At 42.6% G+C, this 26,556-nt stretch overlaps 1 protein-coding gene across 1 annotated transcript in view; it reads right to left on the bottom strand.

Moving 5' to 3' along the window:
- Positions 1-3,205: 3,205 nt before the first annotated feature.
- LOC126194953 (facilitated trehalose transporter Tret1-like) overlaps positions 3,206-26,556 on the bottom strand; it is a 77,264-nt gene continuing 53,913 nt past the window's right edge. Inside the window, exons 3-4 of the mRNA XM_049933341.1 lie at positions 13,027-13,320; positions 3,206-3,778 (exon numbers count right to left, since the gene is read on the bottom strand). Coding sequence (XP_049789298.1) covers positions 3,275-3,778; positions 13,027-13,320 — 798 coding nt within the window. The 3' untranslated portion in view covers positions 3,206-3,274. The remainder of the gene's footprint in view (positions 3,779-13,026; positions 13,321-26,556) is intronic.

Raw genomic sequence — 26,556 nt, 5'->3', positions numbered from 1 at the left:
ACATTTGATTTTGCTTTGGACAAGATACTTTTGTTGGCACCCAACATATTAGACGAATTCACAAAATGCTTTATAACGAGAACGATTCATGTCAGTTTCCGAACTTGGAAGTTTCCATGTATCACACAAGTTTAAAGCTGTGATTAAAATTAGCTTGAAATCCTTAAATCGCTAAACAGTGCAGGTTTCAGACGACAAACCTGTTAATAATGCATGCCTGATCACACTCGCGTTTTCAACAAACATAGAACATAGTTGTTCAATATATCGTACTTCCAGTTTCCTTTTTTTTTTTTTTTACTAGATTTAGTAGAGATCACGAAATGAGAATCCTCATATAGGATAAAAACCGGACATGGATAAAGCGAGTGTTACGTCTGACAGCATAAAAACACGTGGTTTTCTGAAATTGTCTAAAGACGTAGTACTTCCTAACAAACTAATCTATTGTGTCCACGCCCTGTGTTAGACGTAAACTAGATGATGCATAGCGGGACAAAAATTGAGAATTTAGCAAACAGAAAACATTTATGGCGCTTGTAAAAGATATGGACAGAAAATACCATACATGCAATGGATTTGGACAGTATTTTACCTGAGGTGACAAATATTGCACGAATATCGGACATTTGGCAGAAACTTCGTTATTTTTAATTCTATATACGTGGTACTAACACAGCAGTTCGTCTTATTATTTAATCTGTTTTTCCTTTAAGCTGAGATAAAGTTGTCATCAATACGAAGATTGTGATGAACACCAATAGGAATGATTCTACTGGAGGTATCATGCCCTTGCGATCCTCGTGCTTTTGAGCTGACTTACCCAACCAGTTATACAGAGACCTACAGTCTAACTTGGACTGCGAACCACGGTGCAACTCTGCATTTCCACATTAAGAAACATTGATAGATGTGAACGAAGTAACTAGTGGAAGAAAAAAAATTCTGTGAGTGACCTGGGATCAAACCCCAGAGCTTTAGAGCCGTAGTCGGAAGTTTACTACTGAGGCAGAAAGCTTAGATATCTGAAATAACAGTGACATTCATATCCAACTGCTTTAGTGAATAGTGACGCTTTTAGCCTTGTTCCATCTGTCACGTAACTTTGAAATTACTTTCAAAAATAAACAGTATGGAGGTTGAAGACAGAGACATGTCTGTTTATCTGTGCTCTAAGCTTTTGACCCCTTTTCTTAGAAGATGCTGGTGCAGTTGACGTATGAGAGTAGAGCTAATGCTTTTACAAGGTGTCTGGGCTAGAGATAAACAAAAACATTTATTTGTATTTCTATCTATTAAAGTTTACAACTTTGTTTGTCCAGCCTTGTACACAGCAGCTCAAATACGTATTTTTATATATGCTGGTGCAGTTCATTGTGGGCATCGTCTATAGCTCGACAGATGCCGAATCGATATTCCACTTCTCGTCACATGTCCATAATCAAGACGTGTTATGGCCTCCACTGTCGCGCATAGCCTCGTTGTCTCTGATCTACCAGGTCTCGAAACCTTGTTCTGTAAGCAATGTCCTTGACAAACCCCTTGCATTGAAATCCAGCGGAGTCAGATTCGTAGACCGAGGGGCCACTCCCCCCCCCCTCCTCCTTCTTCACTCCTTCAGATACAGAACTCATAACGGGGGGAGGGGCAGGAATCGTACTGCTGGAAATGACGTCGGGTGGTATCTATGGAACTGCATAATTCGCTAATATGTCGAGATATGTGTGCTCTGTCACTGGCGCGCATGCCTCATGCAAATCAACGCTGTTCATAGAATGGTGAGGATCACATCTTGGAGAGTTCTTTCGTTACACGTTTTTTTTCTTTCTGTATACCTCTTGCCTGCAGACCCTTCATAAGGAGGCGTTGACACCAGTGAAGTTGGTCACCCAGTTCATGGAGCATATAAGATGAATTTAAATGCAGATACATACGAATAGTATATTGGGAACAATTTATATATGATGTGAGGTGACCGTATCCTCCGAGTCCTCAGATTTCACTTAAAATTTTTATTACTGTACATTATAGTTCGGTGTATGTAAATGTATATCTAAATTTCAGCTCCAACTCAGTGCCCTTTTTTATATGACTTTTTGATTACAAAAGTACCATAAAGGGAAGGACCTCTCCGCTTCTCTTTCGTTCACGTGAAAAGGTGCATGTTCCGCCGCTTTGTTGCTGCCAACCACTGTGGGCTATCAGTGTAATTGTGGCGTGCAATGCTGGTGAACGCATCCAGCGGAGCCGACGTTCAGTCATTGTCGGTCGGATGGTAGCAGTGAAGAAATCGACGATAGAGAACGTGAAAGTGTGAGTAGAAGTAGTGATAATATTAACATTGGGGACAGAGTATTGACGGTGCATGAGAGATGCAAGTGTTACATGTAAAATAATGAAACATGTATATTTGGCAACTGTCTGACATGATTAAGCAAACTGATGCAATGTGAACTAGCATTATATTGGAATATTTGGTGCTGGCAAACAAAGTGAATATTACATTACAAAAGAATTATATCTGTTTCTTTTTTAATTTATTCGTTTTCCCACAAAACGCCACCCCATAACGAGTGACGCACTTGACAGCAGTTCGCTGCAGTCCCAAAGGTAGAGCAGAACACATTGATATTCTCTGGAAAACATCTGAAGCGTTGAAGACGGATCACGACATACTTTGTAACATAAAGACTGTGGGAATCACTGATCAACTATAAATATTGCTTGTTGTAGACTCTTACACCAACATTTCCTTTTGCAGTCAACATTAAAAAACTGTGCAGTTAATTAACTACACTATGACTGACAATTAACTGTGTATGACATTCATCCAGTAATGGTGCTCCGATCTCACTATAGTAACTAAGCATACAGCAATTCTATTACAATGGAATCTTCCTTCTTCATGTACAAAACACTCTGTGTATGCATACTCCAGCTCTCTTTTCACCATAAGTCTTCTTATTTGACGTTTTCAGTGGTGAATAATTAGATGCACATGCTGAAAAGATTTCTGAGGAGCGAGATTTGGGACAATATCATACACACAATTTCACGTCTATTTTAATAGATTCTTCAAATCAGTGGCTAAATAAAATAATTTTGGAACATAACGCATCAGTTATCAAGAAAAGGCACTTTTCAGATTACGACGCAGTTTAGCAGTATTCTGGAGGCAATGCTTTACTACAGGGTGAAACAGCAACTAGGAGACAAAATGTTATGCAAACAGAAGTGACAAATTTCAGAAATACTTGTAATGCAAAATAGCACATCATTGGGAGCTGTTGATAATGACATCCTTTGCACCATTGAGTTCCTTGATAATGTCCTCCAGAGGTCGTCCCTTGGTTTCTGGTAGCAACCAACATTCGATGACAGCACAGACCAGACAGACAGCTGCAAAGAACCAGAAGGTGCCGTAAGCTCCCATTGTCTCCGACATGGCTGGATAAAGTTTGGTAATGATGGCTGAAGTGGCAGTGACCATTGTGTACATGATAATGGCGGCCAAGGGTCTGATCCTTGGAGCCACTATTTCGGATAGCACCACATATGGCAGTGAGTTCAGTCCAGCTGCCAGTGTCAAACAATATATAGAGAGACATGTGGCAGGAAGCCAGCCAAAGGAAGACAGGTCCACCTCCATCTCTTGCTTGAGGTACATGTAGACACCCAGGACTGCTACCGAAGTCCCGACAACCCCATTAGAGAGAAACAGCAGGGGTCGTCGACCTAGGCGGTCTGTCACCAGTGCAGACACCAAGGTGCCAACAACCTGTCGAAAAAGGCAACAAATGGAAAGTCAACATTCAGAAATATTTGTACATTGCTTGTTTTCAAAATATTTTGGTAATGTGGATGTGACTGTTTAAGTTATTGTAAATATTATTTATGAATATACATACAGTTTAATTGGAAATAATGTTATAGGCAGTGCCAGACATCATACACACATGTTAAGAACTGCGTTAAACCATACACAGCTGTACTAGTTATTCTATTTTTTAACATCGACTTTGGTCAATTTCAGACATTCCACGGGTCATCTGCACAAAGGGAACAAACTATACATAAAGTATATACAATGACCATACCTTACAAAAGATTGTTCATACATACATACATACATACATAAATTTTATATTTATGAGTATTATGCACACAGTGTGACATAGATATAACAACATATATTCAAACTTATTCAGCTGCCTATTTCCCAGCTGCAATGGTTACTCATTCTGAAACGTACTAATTCAGTATAAGATGTGTTATACACAACATCTCCTATATCATAGAATATAAACATTAAAGTGCATGGAACAGCCAATAGTATGTAGTTTACTGCTGCTGTTGCCCAAAGATCTTATGTTACAGACACAACAATATGTCAAACAGCTAATTAGGAAAATTCACTCGCTGTCTAATTACAGTGTGGGATAGTATGTAGTTACAGAAATACCACCAAAAAATAAAAGATGCAGGTGGTGCCTATAGTTAAACAGACACATTTTTATGGATGAAACACAAATGATACTGGTGTAATATTACACGAATAACAAGGCTGAATCACATAGCTTAACCCATTATGATTATATTTATGGGACAAAAATATTCTCCCCCCCACACCCCATGAACCATGGAGCTTGCCTTTGGTGCGGAGGCTTGCGTGATCAGCGATACAGATGGCCGTACCGTAGGTGCAACCACAGCAGAAGGGCATTTGTTGAGATGCCAGACAAACGTGTGGTTCCTGAAAAGGGGTAGCAGCCTTTTCAGTAGTTGCAGGGGCAACAGTCTAGATGATTGACTGATCTGGCCTTGTAACACTAACCAAAACGGCCTTGCTGAGCTGGTACTGCGAACGGCTGAAAGCAAGGGGAAACTACAGCCGTAATTTTTCCCGAGGGCATGCTGCTTTACTGTATGATTAAATGATGATGGCGTCCTCTTGGGTAAAATATTCCGGAGGTAAAATAGCACCTACAAACGGCATAGTGAACGCATTATTGTGGCCAAGATAGACACAAAGCCCACGCCTACTACAGTAGTACAAGTTTATATGCCAACTAGCTCTGCAGATGATGAAGAAATTGATGAAATGTATGATGAGATAAAAGAAATTATTCAGGTAGTGAAGGGAGACGAAAATTTAATAATCATGGGTGACTGGAATTCAAGAGGAGGAAGAGGGAGAGGAGGAAACATAGTAGGTAAATATGGTTTTGGGCTAAGAAATGAAAGAGGAAGTCGCCTGGTAGAATTTTGCGCAGAGCATAACTTAATCATAGCTAACGCTTGGTTTAAGAATCATGAAAGAAGATTGTATACATGGAAGAACCTTGGAGGTACTAAAAGGTATCAAATAGATTACATAATGGTAGGACAGAGATTTAGGAACCAGGTTTTAAATTGTAAGACATTTCCAGGGGCACATGTGGACTCTTGACCACAATCTATTGGTTATGAACTGTAGATTGAAACTGAAGAAACTGCAAAAAGGTGGGAATTTAAGGAGATGGGACCTGGATAAACTGAAAGAACCAGAGGTTGTACAGAGTATCAGCAATAGCATAAGGGAACAATTGACAGGAATGGGGGACAGAAATACAGTAGAAGACGAATGGGTAGATTTGAGGGATGAAATAGTGAAGGCAGCAGAGGATCAAGGAGGTAAAAAGACGAGGGCTAGTAGAAATCCTTGGTTCAAATGGCTCTGAGCACTATGGGACTCAACTGCTGAGGTCATTAGTCCCCTAGAACTTAGAACTAGTTAAACCTAACTAACCTAAGGACATCACAAACATCCATGCCCGAGGCAGGATTCGAACCTGCGACCGTAGCGGTCGTGCGGTTCCAGACTGCAGCGCCTTTAACCGCACGGCCACTTCGGCCGGCTAGAAATCCTTGGGTAACAGAAGAAAAACTGAACTTAATTGATGAAAGGAGAAAATATAAAAATGCAGTAAATGAAGCAGGCAAAAAGGAATACAAACGTCTCAAAAATGAAATCGACAGGAAGTGCAAACTGGCTAAGCACGGATGGCTAGAGGACAAATGCAAGGATGTAGAGGATTATCTCACTAGGGGTAAGATAGACACTGCCTACAGGAAAATTAAAGAGAGCTTTGGAGAAAAGAGAACCACTTGCATGAATATCAAGAGCTTCGATGGAAACACAGTTCTAAGCAAAGAAGGGAAAGTAGAAAGTTGGAAGGAGTATATAGAGGGTCTACACAAGGGCGATGTACTTGAGGACAATATCATGGAAATGGAAGAGGATGTAGATAAAGATGAAATGGGAGATATGATATTGCGTGAAGAGTTTGACAGAGCACTGAAAGACCAGAGTCGAAACAAGGCGCCGGGAGTACACAACATTTCATTAGAACTACTAATAGCCTTGGGAGAGCCAGTCCTGACATAACTCTACCATCTGGTGAGCAAGATGTATGAGACAGGCGAAATACCCTCAGACTTCAAGAAGAATATAATAATCCCAATCCCAAAGAAAGCAGGTGCAGACAGATGTGAAAATTACCGAACTATCAGTTTAATAAGTCACAGCTGCAAAATACTAACGCGAATTCTTTACAGACGAATGGAAAAACTAGTAGAAGCCGACCTCGGGGGCGATCAGTTTGGATTCCGTAGAAATATAGGAACACGCGAGGCAATACTGACCCTACGACTTATCTTAGAAGAAAGATTAAGGAAAGGCAAACCTACGTTTCTAGCATCTGTAGACTTAGAGAAAGCTTTTGAGAATGTTGATTGGAATACTCTCTTTCAAATACTGAAGGTGGCAGTGGTAAAATAAAGGGAGCGAAAGGCTATTTACAATTTGTACAGAAAGGAGATGGCAGTTGTAAGAGTCGAGGGGTATGAAAGGGAAGCAATGGTTGGGAAGGGAGTGAGACAGGGTTGTAGCCTCTCCCCAATGTTATTCAATCTGTATATAGAGCAAGCAGTAAAGGAAACAAAAGAAAAATTCGGAGTAGGAATTAAAATCCATGGAGAAGAAATAAAAACTTTGAGGTTTGACGATGACATTGTAATTCTGTCAGAGACAGGAAATGGCTTGGAAGAGCAGTTGAACGGAATGGACAGTGTCTTGAAAGGAGGGTATAAGATGAACATGAACAAAAGCAAAACGAGGATAATGGAATGTAGTTGAATGAAGTCGGGTGATGCTGAGGGAATTAGATTGGGAAATGAGACACTTAAAGTAGTAAAGGAGTTTTGCTATTTGGGGAGCAAAATAACTGATGATGGTCGAAGTAGAGAGGATATAAAATGTAGACTGGCAACGGCAAGGAAAGCGTTTGTGAAGAAGAAAAATTTGTTAACATCGTGTATAGATTTAAATGTCAGGAAGTTGTTTCTGAAAGTATTTGTATGGAGTGTAGCCAAGTATCGAAGTGAAACGTGGAGGATAAATAGCTTAGACAAGAAGAGAATAGAAGATTTCGAAATGTGGTGCTACAGAAGATCGCTGAAGATTAGATGGGTAGATCACATAACTGATGAGGAGGTATTGAATGGAATTTGGGAGAAGAGGAGCTTGTGGCACAAGAAGAAGGGATCGGTTGGTAGGATATGTTCTGAGACATCGAGGGATCACCAATTTAGTATTGGAGGGCAGCGTGGAGGGTAAAAATCGTCGAGGGAGACCAAGAGATGAATACACTAAGCAGATTCAGAAGGATGTAGGTTGCAGTAGGTACTGGGAGATGAAGAAGCTTGCACAGGATAGAGTAGCATGGAGAGCTGCATCAAACCAGTCTCAGGACTGAAGACCACAACAACAACAACAACAACAACAACAACAACAACAAATATTTAAAAATTCCGATTTATCAGTTAAAAAACAAAAGACTAAATATGTTTATATTGACTGCAGTGTTGTGACAAATGTACACACATCAAAAATAGTTTTACATCTCCTCGGTTCCGAGAGTTCCGGAACATCTACAGAAAATTGCAATAGAGATCAACATAAACATCATTTCCGCCCTTTTTATTGCTCATGAAAGCCACACTTTGCATGTTGTACCACGATAGAGCGAGACCTTCGGATGTGGTTGTCGAACTTCTGGTTCTTTCAGTTTATCCAGGTCCCATCTCCTTAAATTCCCACCTTTTTGCAGTTTCTTCAGTTTTAATCTACAGTTCATAACCAATAGATTGTGGTCAGAGTCCATATCTGCCCCTGGAAACGTCTTACAATTTAAAACCTGGTTCCTAAGTCTCTGTCTTACCATTACATAATCTATCTGAAACCTGTCAGTATCTCCAGGCTTCTTCCATGTATACAACCTTCTTTTATGATTCTTGAACCAAGCGTTAGCTATCATTAAGTTGTGCTCTGTGCAAAATTCTACCAGACGGCTACCTCTTTCATTTCTTCCCCCCAATCCGTATTCACCTACTACGTTTCCTTCTCTTCCTTTTCCTACTACCGAATTCAAGTCACCTATGACTATTAAATTTTCGTCTCCCTTCACTATCTGAATAATTTCTTTTATTTCATCATACATTTCTTCAATTTCTTCATCATCTGCAGAGCTAGTTGGCATATAAACTTGTACTACTGTGGTGGCGTGGGCTTCGTGTCTATCTTGGCCACAATAATGCGTTCACTATGCTGTTTGTAGTAGCTTACCCGCACTCCTATTTTTTTATTCATTATTAATCCTACTCCTGCATTCCCCCGTTTTGATTTTGTGTTTATGACCCTGTATTCGCCTGACCAAAAGTCTTGTTCCTCCTGCCAGCGAACTTCACTAATTCCCACTATATCTAACTTTAACCTATCCATTTCCCTTTTTAAATTTTCTAAGCTACCTGCCCGATTAAGGGATCTGACATTCCACGCTCCGATCCGTAGAACGCCAGTTTTCTTTCTCCTGATAACGACGTCCTCCTGAGTAGTCCCCGCCCGGAGATCCGAATAGGGGACTATTTTACCTCCGGAATATTTTACCCAAGAGGACGCCATCATCATTTAACCATACAGTAAAGCAGCATGCCCTCGGGAAAAATTACGGCTGTAGTTTCCCCTTGCTTTCAGCCGTTCGCAGTACCAGCACATCAAGGCCGTTTTGGTTAGTGTTACAAGGCCAGATCAGTCAATCATCCAGACTGTTGCCCCTGCAACTACTGGAAAGGCTGCTGCCCCTCTTCAGGAACCACACGTTTGTCTGGTCTCTCAACAGATACCCCTCCGTTGTGGTTAATTGAAAAATTTAGTGAAATTCATATTCACAAACATTCAGATGGAAAAGAATGATATAAGGAAAATTTGAAACAAATGAAAAAAGTTCATACAAAGATTAAAATGATGTGACAGCAGAATAGAAATTGCAGTTAAAGTAATTAACTGAATAAAAATAATGATCAACGTAATTTCGATAAAGATTTATGAATGAAAAATTTGCTATATGTGACATGATTCGCACCCACAGCTTCAAGCATGTGAAGCTATAATCCTATCCATTACGCTACGCAACTAGAAAACTTGATTCAACTTTTTTAACGATACTGAGCATCACGCATAATTCTGAAATTTTGTCGACAATACTTACAAACGAGGGCTCACCAGGGTGCGTGGCTACAGTGAGTGATACCTGTGATATTAACCTACACAACCGTAGAGATGGTTTCAAAAAGTCTATCCCACCACAGGAAATCTCTCCTATTTAGTGTATTTAATCCTTTATTGAGATGAACGCGAGTTACATATCAGTAATTCTTATTCGTATGTATGGCAATGAAACATGGACTGTGGGAAAACCGGAACAGGAGAGAACAAAAATGGCTCGGAGGACTATGGGCTTAACTTCTGAGGTCATCAGTGCCCTAGAACTCACAACTACTTAAACCTAACTAACCTAAGGGAATCACACACATCCATGCGCGGTTCCAGACTGTAGAGCCTAGAACCACTCGGCCACCCCGGCCGGCGGAACAGGAGAGAATCGAAGCATTTGAGATTTGGTGCCACAGGCGAATGTTAGAAATTAGATGGACTGATAAGGTAAGGAATGAGGAGATTCTGCCGGGATTGGAGAGGAAAATAATATGTGGAAAACACTGACAAGGGGAAGGTACAGGTTGATAGGACACCTGTTAAGACCTCAGGGATCGAATTTCATGGTACTAGATGAAAGTGTAGAGGGCAAAAACTATAGAAGAAGACAGAGATTGGAATATATCCAGCAAATAATTGAGGTCGTAGGTTGTAAGTGCTACTCTAAGATGAAGAGGTTGGCGTAGGAGAGGAATTCGTGGCGGGACGCATCAAGCCAATCAGAAGAATGATGACCAAGAAAAAAAGATACAAGTCAAAACGCGAAACATCGCTCATTCCAACAGTCCAGTAACTCGATTTCTTCTGCACTGTTTCATTCCCCATCATTGCTAAGCTGTAATAGGCTACAAAAACGAAATACAGCATCGGGCCAGAAGCATCTGTACACCTATGTGATGCGGAATTGTTCACTAGACGTCACACGAGGCAGACTCGCCAGTATGAAAGGAGGTGTGGAGAACTGTGTTGTCAGTAGAAAAGCAGTAACAGCAGAAAGAGTCACTCAAGAGAGGTGAGTGGCTTCGTACGTCGACTAGCCACTGGATGTCACCTGAGTAACACATCTATCAGAGACATTTCATGAATTTTATCCATAGTGGATGCTGTCGAACTCCGTGACTGTTCCTTTATGGGGTTGTAGAAAAATATCCGCTACCAGTCACAATAAAAGGTTGTTTATTCGTCCCACGACCGGTTTCGGGCTTGCGCCCATCTTCATGTGTTTATAAATTCCTTTACATGTTTGTACTGTTGGAGATCACTGTATAAATACAAAAAAATTATTTGCTGGCGACTACACAAATACAAGTGGGACAATTGTAAGTGGTAAGGCAGCATTTGACGAAAATATATTTGTACTTACAAAAAGATGAAGCACCAATATTACAGTTATGCTGTGATGATAGTTTTGCCACTTAGTTACACACTAATGGACATTTTCACGTCCATATATCAGGTATATCTCCATATTACACTATTATGATGTGCACTACACTATGTTTACATACAAACATGTGGGCTGTGGTTAAAGAACTTCGATGTAGCAGATGTTACATCAAAGATCTAATTAAAATCGCTGCGAATCTTGGACAAAGACGGTAAGAGAGCGTCTGTAGCTGTAACATCGATCATGTGTACATATCGCAGGTACATGTGAGAGCTTTGGAGTGTTTTGTAGTACATAGATGTAACAACGATGTAAATTTAACGAGAAACGTACTTAACAAACGGTGTCAACAAAGCATAATCATGAAAACGCTTACAGTAAAGTGGCATGTGTAGTGATAGAAAGCTTTAGAAAACGTGCAATGGCAAACTAATAAAAAGTAAATTCGAAAACATGGAGTTAATATGCTTTAAGGTTATGTGTCGTATTTTAGTGAATTTGAGAAAATTAGCGTTTTTTAATCATATCAGTGAAAGGAATATGTGAACAGTGGGATCTCAAAAAAATGGTTCAAATGGCTCTGAGCACTATGGGACTTAACATCTGAGGTCATCAGTCCCCTAGAACTTAGAACTACTTAAACCTAGCTAAACGATATCACACACATCCATGCCCGAGGCAGGATTCGAACCTGCGGCCGTAGCGGTCGTGCGGTTCCAGACTGTAGCGCCTAGAACCGCTCGGCCACTCCGGCCGCCAGCGGTATCTCAAACAAGTAAAACGGCACATACGAGGACGTGGAGGACGTATAAATTGGCCAGCCCGTTCTCCTGATCTTACACCTCTGAACTTCTTTCTGTGGGGTGCGTTAAAGGAGAATGTGTACCGTGATGTGCCTACAACCACAAAGGATATGAAACAACGTATTGTGGCAACCTGCGGCGACATTACACCAGATGTACTGCGGCGTGTACGACATTCATTACGCCAGAGATTGCAATTGTGTGCAGCAAATGATGGCCACCACATTGAACATCTATTGGCCTGACATGTCGAGACACACTCTATTCCACTCCGTAATTGAAAACGGAAACCACGTGTGTACGTGTACCTCACCCCTCATGGTAATGTACATGTGCGTCAGTGAAAAAGACCAATAAAAAGGTGTTATCATGTGGACGTAATGTGCTGTTCCAGTCTCTTCTGTACCTAAGGTCCATCACCGTTCCCTTTGGATCCCTACGTAATTCGGTGCTCTCCGATACACACGATCGAACAGCGGAGGAGTGATACTCAAGCGTCAACTTTAGGTTACAATATCTCCGGATGTAATTAACATTTTACAATGCAACAAACGGCACTGATTACGTATTTGTTTATATGTTCAGATGTGCTAACAAAACTAACGTGGTTCCATGTTAAAATACGTAAGTTTGTGTTAAAAACATACTTCCGTGCATTTTTTTATGGTTTGTATTAACCAATTACACTAGCCCCTCTCCTCACGTTCGGTCTGTGGAATCGATTCGTCAATATTTGATGTGGTTTACGAAATATATCCAGCGGTAGTGTTAGGTGACTCACCCTATATATATATATATATATATATATATATATATATATATATATATATATATATACTACAAGTGCGTTATAGGCTTCTTCAGTCTGAAATGTACGATCGTCCTGTGTGCGTCTCCTACATATCTACTATGTCTTTTGCAGATTATTGGTTACAACAGAAGCTACGTTTTTCTATCTACGTCGAAGTTGTTTACTTCAAATGTTATAGTGACAAGCTGGGTACGCTTAGTAAGCAATTGCTGCGTTATTTAACGCCCAAATTTTTATTTTGTCGGTGTATTGTGAGCTGTGCACTTTAAGGATTTTGTCTGTCCGTTGATCGAGACCGGTAGCGCGAAGTACAAAAATAATATAAAAATAAACATAAGATGGTCAGCTACAATGAAGTTTGACAAACATCGTTAACTTAAAAGGGAAACGCTGCAGACGGAGACTGCCTCACATACTGAGCTACGTAACGTACCTGCAGCGCACCTAGAATGATTGTTGCCACCTCGGAAGGCACAGATCCGCCGGCCTCATCGAACATCATGACGGCATAGTTGAGCACAGCAAAGGAGCCGCATAGCTGCATATTGGCGCCGAGGGTGGCGACGATGGCGAAGCCCTTGAGCGGGGCTCTGGAACAGATCTCCTTGAGCGTGAGGCGTCCGGCGCCGCCATCCTGGGTGCCGTCTACAGCTAGGGACGCCCGAATGCGTTCCATCTCACGCTCCACCTGCTCATCTGAGATTCCACGGCGAAGCCACCTCAGCGCCTTTGACACAGAACATACGCCTTCTCAGAAAATCATAATAAACTGTGTGACGTTAATAAACGTTTCTTCAAATTATTATACACAGCCTGCAAATACACTGCAGGAAAAAAATTACTACACCTTTTTAAATGTTTCCAATTCACTCAAGATTTATTGTCGCAACAGCTCCTATAGAGTACACGAAATGATGTTCTAAGTCGTGTCTCCCTACCACTTTCGCACAACGACGCTCTGAGCGTGTTTTTTTAGGGAATTGACTAGTTTGAACCTGAGACCTGTTGCTGGTAAGGAGACGCCAGACCACACATGACATGCAGAATTCAGAAGAGTTCAGTGAGAGTAGCGATGATATAATCAAATACTTAATGATTTCAGAGTCATCTCCACTGCACTCCCTGTAGAAGAATCTTAATACTAACTAAATTTAGTGGAAGGGGTTCAAGGCTTTCCTATTTTTAGTTAGCTGGTAAAATAATATCGAAAAAGCAGTTAAGTTTACCATTGGAATTTTTATTCTACTCACAAAGCATTGTATATAAATTGTACTATTGATAAAAGGAAATATTTTAATACAGGATGATAAAAATCAACTGCGCTCAACAAAAATGTGAACGAATATTCCCTGAATGGGTTTCCAAGTTCTATAATGGTTCAAAGGATGACCTATGCCATATCACATCTATAATCTAGGTTTAAATTAAGTTTCATGAAAGAGAAAACTATCAAAAATGGTCTACATTGACCCTCAATTATCTTTAATTACTTATTTAACTTGTCGTAAATTACAGTGGCTGATGTGGTTTCTCAATAATTATATAACAGAAAAATCATCGCGTTTCAGATTTTAACTTCAAGCAGCAAATGTGAATACCACGAAGTTTAATTGACGATCGACACCAGTATTACGTAAAAAGGGGATGTAACGGATGAGACTTCTGCAGTTCTGAGTGGAGACTTCTGCAGTTCTGAGTGAAACCTTATGCATTCTTATGCTGCATCGAGTGCATTCATTACCTTGTCGGTGGTTAGCAGCGTCAGGGGCGGCTGGCGGCGCATCTCCACACACCTCGCCGTCTCGGTAGCAACTCTCTCGAACTTATCCTTACTACTGTTTACCGAAGTTGGTTTAAGAAAAAGGTATCTGGCTGTGTTTTCAAGTGACCAATCAGTCTCTCAATGTTAACCTTAAGCTCTTCCTTCAAAAATTCTGTCTATCCAATCAGAAACATTATACTTTTCGTGGTGGGGCAATGTTTTTAATGTTCACTACGTAACAGAGATGCGTAAAGTCTCATGCTAAAATTTGCAGCTGGTGTGGCCCTTTTAGTGTTATCGTAAGATCTATACTGTTCTTCTAGACGGCTCTATCTTTTAACATGGGCTGGGGGATGGACCTCTTGGTGGTCGGCTGGCGATGAGGGTGTCCCATTGTCCCGCTCTTATCGTAGGGCCTTCTAGCCTACACGGCTCTGCTCTCGGCTTCTGTTCTCGTTTCTCCCCTTGGAACTGCGTCTGTTTCGCGGTGGGAAGGTATGACATGCATTTAGGCGTTCTTGTGTTAGTCTGTGGTATTCCATTGGCTCACTCGTTGATCGTATTACTTTGGTTAATTTAATGTCAGGATTTATTCGGAGCTATGTGACATATTGCCGGATTTGCTATCATGTCCGGGTTTTCATGGAAGGTGTTGCATTTGCCTGATACCTTACAGCACAAACAGCTCTGAGGTACCTGGTATAGGCCCTTGCTGAAATACCAAATTTAGAAAGTGGTGTAATCTTCAAGCGCGGCACTGCAGTCGCTGTCTGGCATCCAGTCGATCATACAGTTGTCGAATACTGTCCTGGGATACGTTATGCCACCCGTGCTCGATCTGTTGGTCGCCGAGTTGTACGCGTCACTTCTCTTCCCATCGTATCCTCACCTGCTCTATTGGAGAGTACAGAGATCTTGGTGGCCGGGTAAGGTGCTGCACGTCTCGTCAAGCACATTGAGTTTCACTTGCAGTGTGTGGGCGAGAATTATCCTGTTGAAAAAAACACATCACCTTCTGGCAAAGGAACGGGTCTAATAACACTCTGCACTTACGGAGCAGTGTTTAACGTCTCCTCCACAAACACCAAAGGTTGTAGCTTGTCGCACCCCTGTCCATGAAACCTCGGGTGCGACCAGTGTGTCTTGGACGAATGCATTCTAGGAGGCAGCGCTCGCCAGGTCTATGTTGTATTCGCAGGCAGGCAGAATCCGCTCTCTTTGCTGAAGACCACAGCGCTCATTCCATCCTCCAAGTCATCCTCTGACGGCACCAGTCGAGCCGTGCCCACTGACGGTGTGACGTGAGTGGAAGACGAGCTAGAGGGGTGCATACCTGAAGCCCCACTGCCAGTAAGTTCGCAACAGGTCGTGTAAACATGTCTGGGCTCACTAGCTATCTCTATTATCTGCCACTGCTCCCATTACAGTATCACCATCCTGGCGGACGTCTGTGATGTGCGGTCGTCCAAAATTCGTCTACGGGTGTGCGTATGTTCACGTGACCAGCGATGTCACTACTGCTGCGCAACTGACGCAGCACGTCGAACTTGCGTAGCAATTCTCCGAAAGGACAATTCCGCCACTCGGAAGGCCACAATTTCACACCTTCAAAACTCGCTCATTTGGCTGGAGGAACCACGAGTGGCCACGGCTTGGTTGCCTGCTTGCTTCACACGTTTGCAGCACACTGATCTCTCTGGCTGTGAGCATTCCGCATCAAAGGGTAGACACAGATGGCGCTCTGGTAGCTATACCACTACGCTGTATGTTAGCAGACGACGTTGAAACCGTTACTAGTACATCTGCTGTCCCCCAGGTAGTACATGTCGTCATTGGAATAAGGTCGACATCGTCTTTCCTGGTGCAGTTTCCGGCTGTGTATTTGGAAACAATCGTTGTTTGTCCCAACAGTACTACAACTTATTTAGTCTCTGCTGGCTAGCCGCGCGGTGTGAGGCGCGTTGCCACGGTTCGCGCAGCTCCCTCGGGTATGGATGTGTGTTTTCTCCTTAACGTAAGTTAAAGTTAGCCTAGGGACCGATGACCTCAGCAGTTTGGTCCCATAGGACCTTACCATAAATTTACCATTTTCTGCTGGCTATTGGCTACTATTTTCACAGGAAACACTGAAAGATGCAAAACTTCCTGGCAGATTAAAACTGTTGTCCCGACCGAGACTCGAACTCGGGACCTTTGCCTTTCGCGGGCAAGTGCTCTATCATCTGAGCTACCGAAGCACGACTCACGCCCGGTCCTCACAGCTTTACTTCTGCCAGTATCTCGCCTCCTACCTTCCAAACTTTTCTGAAGCTCTCCTGCGAATCTTGCAGAACTAGCACTCCTGAAAGAAAGGATACTGCGGAGACATGGCTTAGCCTAAGGGATGGCAGGAGAGCTTCTGTTAACTTTGGAAGGTAGGACACGAGGTACTGGCAGAAGTAAAGCTATGAGTACCGGGCGTGAGTCGTGCTTCGGTAGCTCAGATGGTAGAGCACTTGCCCGCGAAAGGCAAAGGTCCCGAGTTCGAGTCTCGGTCGGGCACACAGTTTTAATCTGCCAGGAAGTTTCATATCAGCGCGCACACTCCACTGCAGAGTGAAAATCTCATTCTGGACTGAAAGATGCAAATCAGAATAATACAAATACGTGACTTCCTACAATCTTATATTGTGCAAAAATGTTTGAAGCGTCGGCTACTTACTTAATGTACGTCAATTATTCAAACATAAATTTTCGCCAAATACGGCAACATCAACCATGTAATGTGGAGAATTATGACAGTAATTGTTGCACAGAATTTACGCACTCGAAGTATGATAACATGTACGTTCTTGATCTTAACAGCAAAGAACCACCACAGGCTCAGTCCCATAGGGGAGTATGATCTACACAATCGATATATAGTACACAGGTCATAATTCAGTCCAAAGGCAGCAAGCAGCTCGTGGTCTAGTTGCTCCAGATGGGGTCTACGAAAAGGTCGCCTGACCCTGAAGACCTCCCACTGGAGTTTTATCAGACATTTCGTCCCCTTCAGGCGCCAGTGTGAACGGAAATTTGTCAGGACCTTATGTCACATTTCATGCTAATTCCAGACGGTTTCCTCGATGGTTTTGCTCATCCCCATCCACAAGCCTCGGGGTACCTCACGGATGTGCAGTTACCTCCCCTTGACGTTACTCAATAGCGACACAGGGATTTTTACCCGACTGTTAGCTGCGCGGCGTAAACGGACAGCTCGGTACGTGGTTTCTCCCGATCAAACTTCTTGAAGGAGGTGCTAACAACATCCGTACTGCCCTCTGTCGCTATCAGGACGTAATCGCTCTTGCTCACGCTTGTCGTATGACTGGACTTTTGGCAGCTCTTGACTTCAGCCAGACAATCGATCGGGCCAATCCCTAATATCTAGAAGGGGTATTCCACAATGCGGAATACCCTGATACTACCGTCGACGTCGGAACGCGGATCCTTCGTGGAGCTACGTCCCTTGTACTCTACAATGGCCTTCTCGCTCTACCCATCTCGATACGTCGATCAGTGCGTCAAGGCTGCCCGCTCTGTGCACGGTTGTATGCTTTCGCCAAGCAACCGTTGCTTTGCGGCCTCTGTCAACGCCTCCCTGGGATGTCTCTCGGTGACCATGTATTGTTTATGCGGACAATCTCGTCATTGTTCTGCGTAGCGGTGCTGAGGTCAGGGAGTGACTGGTATGGTTACCACCTACAACGAAGCTTCCGGTAGCTGCCTTGACGTCCACAAATCGAGCACCATGGCTACAGGTGCTCAGCTTCTTTCGGACAGCGCTGCTCTTTTGCTCGTAGCTGATACTACACGATGCTTAGGACTCTTCCGTAAACCCTCGTCACCAGTTTTGTAAAGGCTTCGTCGCTACGGCTGTGGAGGCCGAGTTGCCACTGTTGTTACGGTAGGCCGAGTTTGTGAGTTCGTGAAACGGCTTCTGGTGCAGTACACCGGGACAACATATCCCTTTCACTATTGCACAGCTATGCCCAAGGGTCAGGTAATAGGATAGGAGAACGAAGATTCTACAACACGTCAAAAAATTAGTAATAAAGTCACACAAATGAGTTGAAAAGGTTTACTTTTATTTGTGAATTTGAATAATGAAGTTTGCAGCACTGCATGTAACACAACATAAAAAAGTCGTCGACGGCTAAGTGAAAATAATCTTAAGTAAAATTCACGGTAAAATGCAAATGCAATCTACAGAAACTGCCTCTTCACTTCTAGAAGTTCACTAATCGACGTTCCCTGTCTAAGTCAGCCCTGGACGATGATCTACAACCAAGTGGGCGAGAGCTGTTCTTCTGTCTTCCGAGTAGGCTTCCGTCCGTTGTCGTCCGTTCATTAGCGGATTGTATTCGGCCGGCAATTGGCCGAGGCAAAGTCAATATCGACATCCTCAGCGCCGCCTGTGGCGCTGGTGAAACTCGTGCAAGTGGCGAGTCTCTATGATACGGGCACCAGATCGCATCTTTGCGCCTGTGGAGCTTTTTCCCTGTCTGTGTCTTGTTCGGATGACGCAGGAGACTCGATTTCGCAGGTGATCTGCGGTGCAGGATTACCCTCAACAGCCGGCGCCTTCTTTCTCAACTACGTGGTGGGCTCTTAGATCACCGTTTGCGAGAAGTCGATCATCTGCAACGGACACAATGTCCTTATATATAAAATTCTCGTGTCACAGTGTTAGTTGCCATACTCCTCCGAAACGGCTCGATCGATTGTGATGAAATTTCACATGAATATTCGGTAGGTCTGAGAATCGGTCATCATCTATTTTTCATACCCCTAAGTGATAAGGGTGGTCCACCCCAAAAATTTTTTCTTACTTTTTGGACAGAACTTTTTATTTTTATTTTTTTATGATGTGGCATTACAAAATACACGCAACCCTAAATTTTCAACCTTCTACCACCAACCCCTATTTTTCAATAGCGGTTTTAGTAATTTAATAATTTTCAACCCTGGTCGATAACTGATCAATTATCACTTGATCAGTTATCCCCGCCAGGTGTCTACCGGTGATAGCCTTTCACTATTCGATAGATAGGTAACTGAAGAAGACGTATCAAAAGCAACCACTCAAATATCCCTCTTTGAATCGAGGTAACTAGACCGAGAAGTTTAACTTGGAAGCACATGTCATTCGCCAAACCGACATTTAGGCCTAGCGCACACGCATCGATTTTTATCGTAAGCAAAAATATTGTAGGATCAAATTCTTTTAGTGGAACAAAGAAGTTCCTACGCTGTCCCTTGTTCCTCTAAAAGAATTTAATCGTACAATATTTTTGCTTACGATAAAAATCGATGCGTGTGCGCTTGGCCTTATTCATAATGCTGGCGAACACGTTTCGACACGAAATTGCCGCTATGTTTGTATGCTCATGGATGAGCCGTCTATTGGTTGCAATTGTTAAATCCGCGCGATCTACCGTAGAAACGATAGAACTAATAGTGGCCGACACTGCCGGACTTCCCCCTAAACCTTTTCTCACTCCCTACACAGTTTTCGGCAATTATTATTGTTTGTGTCACGAGCTTCCACCAACAATGGCTATTGTGTTACACGTATACATTGTGTTACACGTACACATTATTCTTATAGACTAAAGATGATTTATATGGCAAAACAACGTCTGCCGGGCCAGCTATAACATATCAAGATTTTCAGAGGCAGAACGAAGTTCGCTGTGTATTTCTAGTGTTAATGTATATTTCGCGTCACGTATCCCGACGTGGCACAGATTCTTTCCACTCCGCCATCCATGGCCCGCCTTATGCTAGCGGCATTGGGATCATTTTCTTGCCACAGTTTGTTGTTCAAGATAAGCAGGGTGTATACTCGGACAAGAAAAAAAATTCCCGGATTTTTCTCAGATTTCTCGGTTAAAAACACAGTTTATTCCTGGGTGGCAGTACACTTTCCCTCAGAACTGTAAAAATTAGCAACCCTTTGAATGGTTAAGGTTTCACACACCGTCCTAGAACTTTCTGCCACTTTAGAAAAGAAAAAAAAACACGTTTTTGAAAGATCTTTGATGTGCAGCAACATGTATGCTGCATATTTTCGTATTACTATATGCTGCATATTTTCGTATCACGAAAGTATAATTTCGAACTCCACCAAAAACAGCACTTTAGATTCCGAAGAATTGAAATCGAGATAACGATCCGATTTTGTAAGCTCATGTAACTGATCACGCCAGCCGATGGCAGCAGATATTTAGAGCGTAGGGCACGTGATGTAGTCAGCCAATAGCAACAGCAATGTTAAGTAGCAGGAATAACACACAATTACAAGAAGCTAATGGTTTAAATTAGATACATGGTGTAGCTACAAGAAAAGCCAAGCTTTCTCATGTAATGTTGGTCTCTAAGATTAATGAGAAAATAGAAGCTTTCACTTATATTGGTCTTTCTTGCGTGTGTTACACTTAAAGATAGGACCTACATCAGACAAATGTCCCAGTAAAATTTTAATAATGACATACATTTCTGGTTTTCCGTGCTCTAATTTCTTCAGAGACGCTGGTTGTCAACGTATTAAGTTTAAATGAGGGTCAAACGCTCTGTGATTTAAGATATTCATCGCACGGTCTCGCACTTAACATAATTTATCTTGCGTAAAAGGAAGTTTACTTTCAAAGTAACTCTTTTCAAGATCCGATTCGCAATTTTCCTGCTACGTGTTAGAAATGGTTTCGCTTCAGCAGTTGCCAGAGAGCGCCGGAAACAAGCGTTACTGCGCGTGCACAGCTATGATGAAATAGGAAGCCCGTATGCTTGTAAGTATAAAGCATTCAGTGATCTTAAATCATGTCATAAAAGAAGCAGGACATCACAGGAAACTCCAAGAGCATCGGAATTTCGTAAACTATACTAAAACCCATAACTCGACTTACAGTGCACAGTCGTATGTCCAGATTCACAATGAATTAGGCCCCAGTCTGATATTAAGCTTTCCAGTGTGGGTTTTGGGATGTAAACTTATTTGGAATGGCACCACTGTACTATCTTCTTTATTATGGCATAATGCCACATGTACCGGAAGATGAAAACATGCACTTGAAATTTATTGAACAGTTGAAACTAGCCAATAGAATGGAATGAAACGCTTTGTTTCAAATAAATTGACTGCCTCAGCGGAAAAGATTAATAAAGACCACATATCTTTTGATAAGAAAACTGAAACTAATAACATATTTTAGCCTTCTGTAATTATGTGAATGTACTTTAATTCACTTGATAGCTCCAGACCACAGAAATCCGCTTGTGTTCATTTGACATGAGAGCTGTAAACGAAAAGGAAACAGCAAAATCACCAAACGTAAACACGGGTCACGTGGAGACTACCCCCTCCCCTCTACAACTCAGACTGCTCTGCGCATGCGCGAATTTGGCAGCTTGGGCGCGACAGAAAATTTTTTCTGCCACGCCTACATAGCTAACAGCCACATTTTAAGTTGCCAGAAGCGGAAGAAAGTACTGTTCATAGGCGACCAAACTGCGTATGAATCCACTGTCAACGACTACATCGAACCTAATGTAAACAGTTGTGACGTCACACTCATCGGAAGCAGTTTGCTGTTGCAAGGTACTGCATAGTCTTCGTCCTAAAGCCCTCGATACGTTTTGCTGTTGTCAGACGCTTGTGTGTGCATTGTTCCTTTGCAACTTCAGTTTTACTAAGCTTTTTCCTGTCGTTTATGTTCTATCTCTGCAGTATTATAGTGCAGTAGCGGGATACAGTAATATTCTTTCCTAGAATGTCAGTTTTAACTGAAAAACTGAAACAATGAGCCGGCCGCGGTGGTCTCGCGGTTCTAGGCGCGCAGTCCGGAACCGTGCGACTGCTACGGTCGCAGGTTCGAATCCTGCCTCGGGCATGGATGTGTGTGATGTCCTTAGGTTAGTTAGGTTTAAGTAGTTCTAAGTTCTAGGGGACTTATGACCACAGCAGTTGAGTCCCATAGTGCTCAGAGCCATTTGAACCATTTGAAACAATGAAAAATTTCCGCGATTCTTAAAAATTCCTGTGTTTTGCACGTTTTCTCCCGGATGTACCTTGATAAGGTACGAGACTCTCACCCTCTCGCTGTGTAGGGGCGGTTTAGGTCTGTATCATGTGCCTGACAGCCGGCCAAAGTGGCCGTGCGGTTAAAGGCGCTGCAGTCTGGAACCGCAAGACCGCTACGGTCGCAGGTTCGAATCCTGCCTCGGGCATGGATGTTTGTGATGTCCTTAGGTTAGTTAGGTTTAACTAGTTCTAAGTTCTAGGGGACTAATGACCTCAGCAGGTGAGTCCCATAGTGCTCAGAGCCATTTGAACCATTTTTGTGCCTGACAGAGCGATAGCCCTTTTCAGTGGCTCTCAAATGGCGTTGTGGCTCCGTCGCCCTACGCGTCTTATTAACTTATTGGTGGCCCTCGCGCCACACCCACTCTCAGCGTCTATCCCGCCTTCGGTTGTCCCGTCACCGTTCTTTTACTTCCGCCACTTTTTCGTTGAACTGCTATAATGTCAGCGCACTTGACATCCACGGAGACGATCTGTGGTTTTCTTCAGCAGCACAGGTCACCGAATGTGGTTGATGGGAAGCATCCCCATGTCGACTTGCTTGCTGTTTGGCGATCGGTGTGCGCTCCTTATCTCGACACTGACGACCAGTCAGCACGGTACCTTACCGTCAATGGGAAACAAGTACGCCACACACGCATTCACCGGATTCATCTCGCAGATACCCCGTTGTGTGTCATTGGGATGTTTTGGACACAGATGAGCATCGCCTGGTGTGCAGATCGGCAATGGGTGTCTGTTTATTGGTGCGACAGATGTTGTCCGTAATTGCCCGTACGATTCTTCATCAGATATGTATGGAAGTGCTCCTATTTCCGGACGCAGGATACTCCACACAAGCCAAGACGAATTCTGTGAAGTGGATTTATGGACACGCAGCTCATTACTTGTTTGCTGATGGCGAGAAAATTATCCTTGATTTTTGACAGTTCCATAACGAACGCTATAGTGCAAAATACAGACGATTTTTCTTCAGTTTCCTTTGCAGTATCTTCCTTAACCCATCCCAGAGCTTGGTGTTCCTGTCATGAAGAACTGATCCCCTCCTCTTCCAAACTTAGAACCGATATATCCTCTCGTCATCGGAGTATCCTCGGAAAAACTACAAGTCGATAGTCTCAATGAGTCTGATGTCTTGCTGCGCCCTCCTCCTCGTGACGCAGTTTCGCAGATTTCCTGCTATACTTCGTGGCATTAATGTTGATAAGAAATGGAAATAACTAAATAAACCATTAATGTTCATTGTATCTCTACTCCACGTTCGCTACACATCCCTTGCTTCCTGGAGGGTGGAACGGGACGTGGTGGGCAGGCCTCGGGTTGCAACCCCTGCCCACTTTGCCTCCCACGCCTCCCTTTGGGCGCCAGGAAGGCACCCCCCCCCCCCAAAAAAGTGCCTAGTGTTGCTGCCTGTGGGTCACGGGCTCCTGATTCGCGATTCCCGGTGTGTCGGGGATTTTCTCCAACCGCCGACTGGGCGATTGCATTGTCCTCCTGATTTCATTATCATCGGGAAAGTGGCGAGACTAGACTGTGTTAAGATTGGGACTTTGTACAGGCACTGATAACTGCGCAATTGAGCGCCCCACAAACCAAACACTGTCATCATCATCATCAGTCCAAAGATAAAATTAAAATGTTAAAAATTAATATAATATAACTAAATTAATATTAATTAAATTAATATTAATAAGAGTGTACATGTTAACTCATTTTGATTGTGTAAATCTCCTAAAGTGAAAATTCATTAAAACAATTTTTATGATAACTCCTCACATAGATGTTACCGTATTTGGCAGAGACGTATTTTTGAATAATTAGTGTAGATCACGTAAATAATACATCATGCTTTCATGTTGTAAGATTGTAGGAAAGCATATACTTGTGTTATCCTGCTTTGCACCTTGCAGTATCTAATGTGAAAACAGAAGCCAATAACGAAACCGGTAGAGACTAAATAAAATAGTAAAGCTGGTGGCAGAAAAAAAGATTTGTTCCAAATTCCTGGTGTTTAACGCTGAGCGTTTCTCATGTGATTCCCTGAAATCCATGCTCAAGGCAATCGGGAGGATGCAGTATTTCTTGACTGTCGAGAACTACTGGTCTGTGCACGAAGGCAACAGTTAGTTCAAAAATTGCGGTCATATGGGTTATCAAACAAAATATGGGTGAGTTATTTGAGAACGTAGTTTTTCGTGGCGACATCCTTGTATTAATAACGAATCTCTTCACCTGTTCATTGATCGTATGAAGAGACTACACCATACTATCTGTTTCACAGCTGGGATGTAGAGATAAAGAAAATTTTAAGCTATTTTGCTCGAACGAAACTCAGATGGGCTGTTAGAGCATTCTATTTACTGGAAGCCGACACACACTGGTCTATATCTCATGGCACAAAGCTCTTGAGTCTCAGTCTTCTGGCTGGTTTGATGGGGCCCATCGGGAATTCCTCTAATGTATCAACCTCTTATATATTTGCACCCAATGTCCTCAGATGCTGGTTGGATGTATTCCCGTCCTTTTCTTTCCCTATAGTTTATACCACTTACAGCTCTTTCTACGAACAAGGTAGTTATTTCCTGAGGCCTCAACGGATGTCATACCATTCTCTCCCTTCTTCTTGTCAGTATTTTCCACATGTTTCACACCTTGCCGATTCGGCAAAGGAACTAATTTCTTATGAAATACCCAGGTTTTCAACGTCCTCCTGTAGCACCACATCTCAAATTCACCTATTCTATTCCGTTCCGGTCTTCCGACTGTCGACGTCTCATTGCCATACAATGTTGTGCTCCAGACGTAAATTCTCAGAATTTTCTTTCTTAAACTAAGGCGGATGTCTGATACTAATAGGCGTCTGTGTGTTACTCTTCTAGGCAAGTTTGATGCGTTACTTGTCAAGCTGACTGCTCGATAGTTCTCGCACAGAGTCGGATAATTTGTCGCCAATCTCATAGATTGTACACAATGACTTGATTATTCATTTGTTGCCACTGCCCCAAATGATATTAAAAATTCCTAAGGAACGTTATAGATGACTTCCACTTTATTTGACTGCAAGTTTTCCAAAGTCCTTTTAAACTCTCATTTAACATTGGAGCCCTTATGTCCTCCATATCGACTACCATTTCTTCGTCTATCACGTCATCAGACAATTCCTCGCCCATGGCTTCAGTGCACACCTTCTACCTGTCTCTACTCATAGTTTTCTTTTATGGTCATCAGTCTACTGACTGGTTTGATGCGGCCCGCCACGAATTCCTTTCCTGTGCTAACCTCTTCATCTCAGAGTAGCACTTGCAACCTACGTCCTCAATTATTTGCTTGACGTATTCCAATCTCTGTCTTCCTCTACAGTTTTTGCCCTCTACAGCTCCCTCTAGTACCATGGAAGTCATTCCCTCATGTCTTAGCAGATGTCCTATCATCCTGTCCCTTCTCCTTATCAGTGTTTTCCACATATTCCTTTCCTCTCCGATTCTGCATAGAACCTCCTCATTCCTTACCTTATCAGTCCACCTAATTTTCAACATTCGGCTATAGCACCACATCTCAAATGCTTCGATTCTCTTCTGTTCAGGTTTTCCCACAGTCCATGTTTCACTACCGTACAATGCTGTACTCCAGACGTACATCCTCAGAAATTTCTTCCTCAAATTAAGGCCGGTATTTGATATTAATAGACTTCTCTTGGCCAGAAATGCCTTTTTTGCCATAGCGAGTCTGCTTTTGATGTCCTCCTTGCTCCGTCCGTCATTGGTTATTTTACTGACTAGGTAGCAGAATTCCTTAACTTCATTGACTTCGTGACCATCAATCCTGATGTTAAGTTTCTCGCTGTTCTCATTTCTACTACTTCTCATTACCTTCGTCTTTCTCCGATTTACTCTCAAACCATACTGTGTACTCATTAGACTGTTCATTCCGTTCAGCAGATCATTTAATTCTTCTTCACTTTCACTCAGGATAGCAATGTCATCAGCGAATCGTATCATTGATATCCTTTGACCTTGTATTTTAATTCCACTCCTGAACCTTTCTTTTATTTCCATCATTGCTTCCTCGATGTACAGATTGAAGAGTAGGGGCGAAAG

Source organism: Schistocerca nitens, chromosome 7 (assembly GCF_023898315.1).
Source record: "Schistocerca nitens isolate TAMUIC-IGC-003100 chromosome 7, iqSchNite1.1, whole genome shotgun sequence".
NCBI lineage: Eukaryota > Metazoa > Arthropoda > Insecta > Orthoptera > Acrididae > Schistocerca > Schistocerca nitens.
Note: the sequence above shows the minus strand (reverse complement) of the source record. Positions and strands in the feature narration are given on the sequence as shown.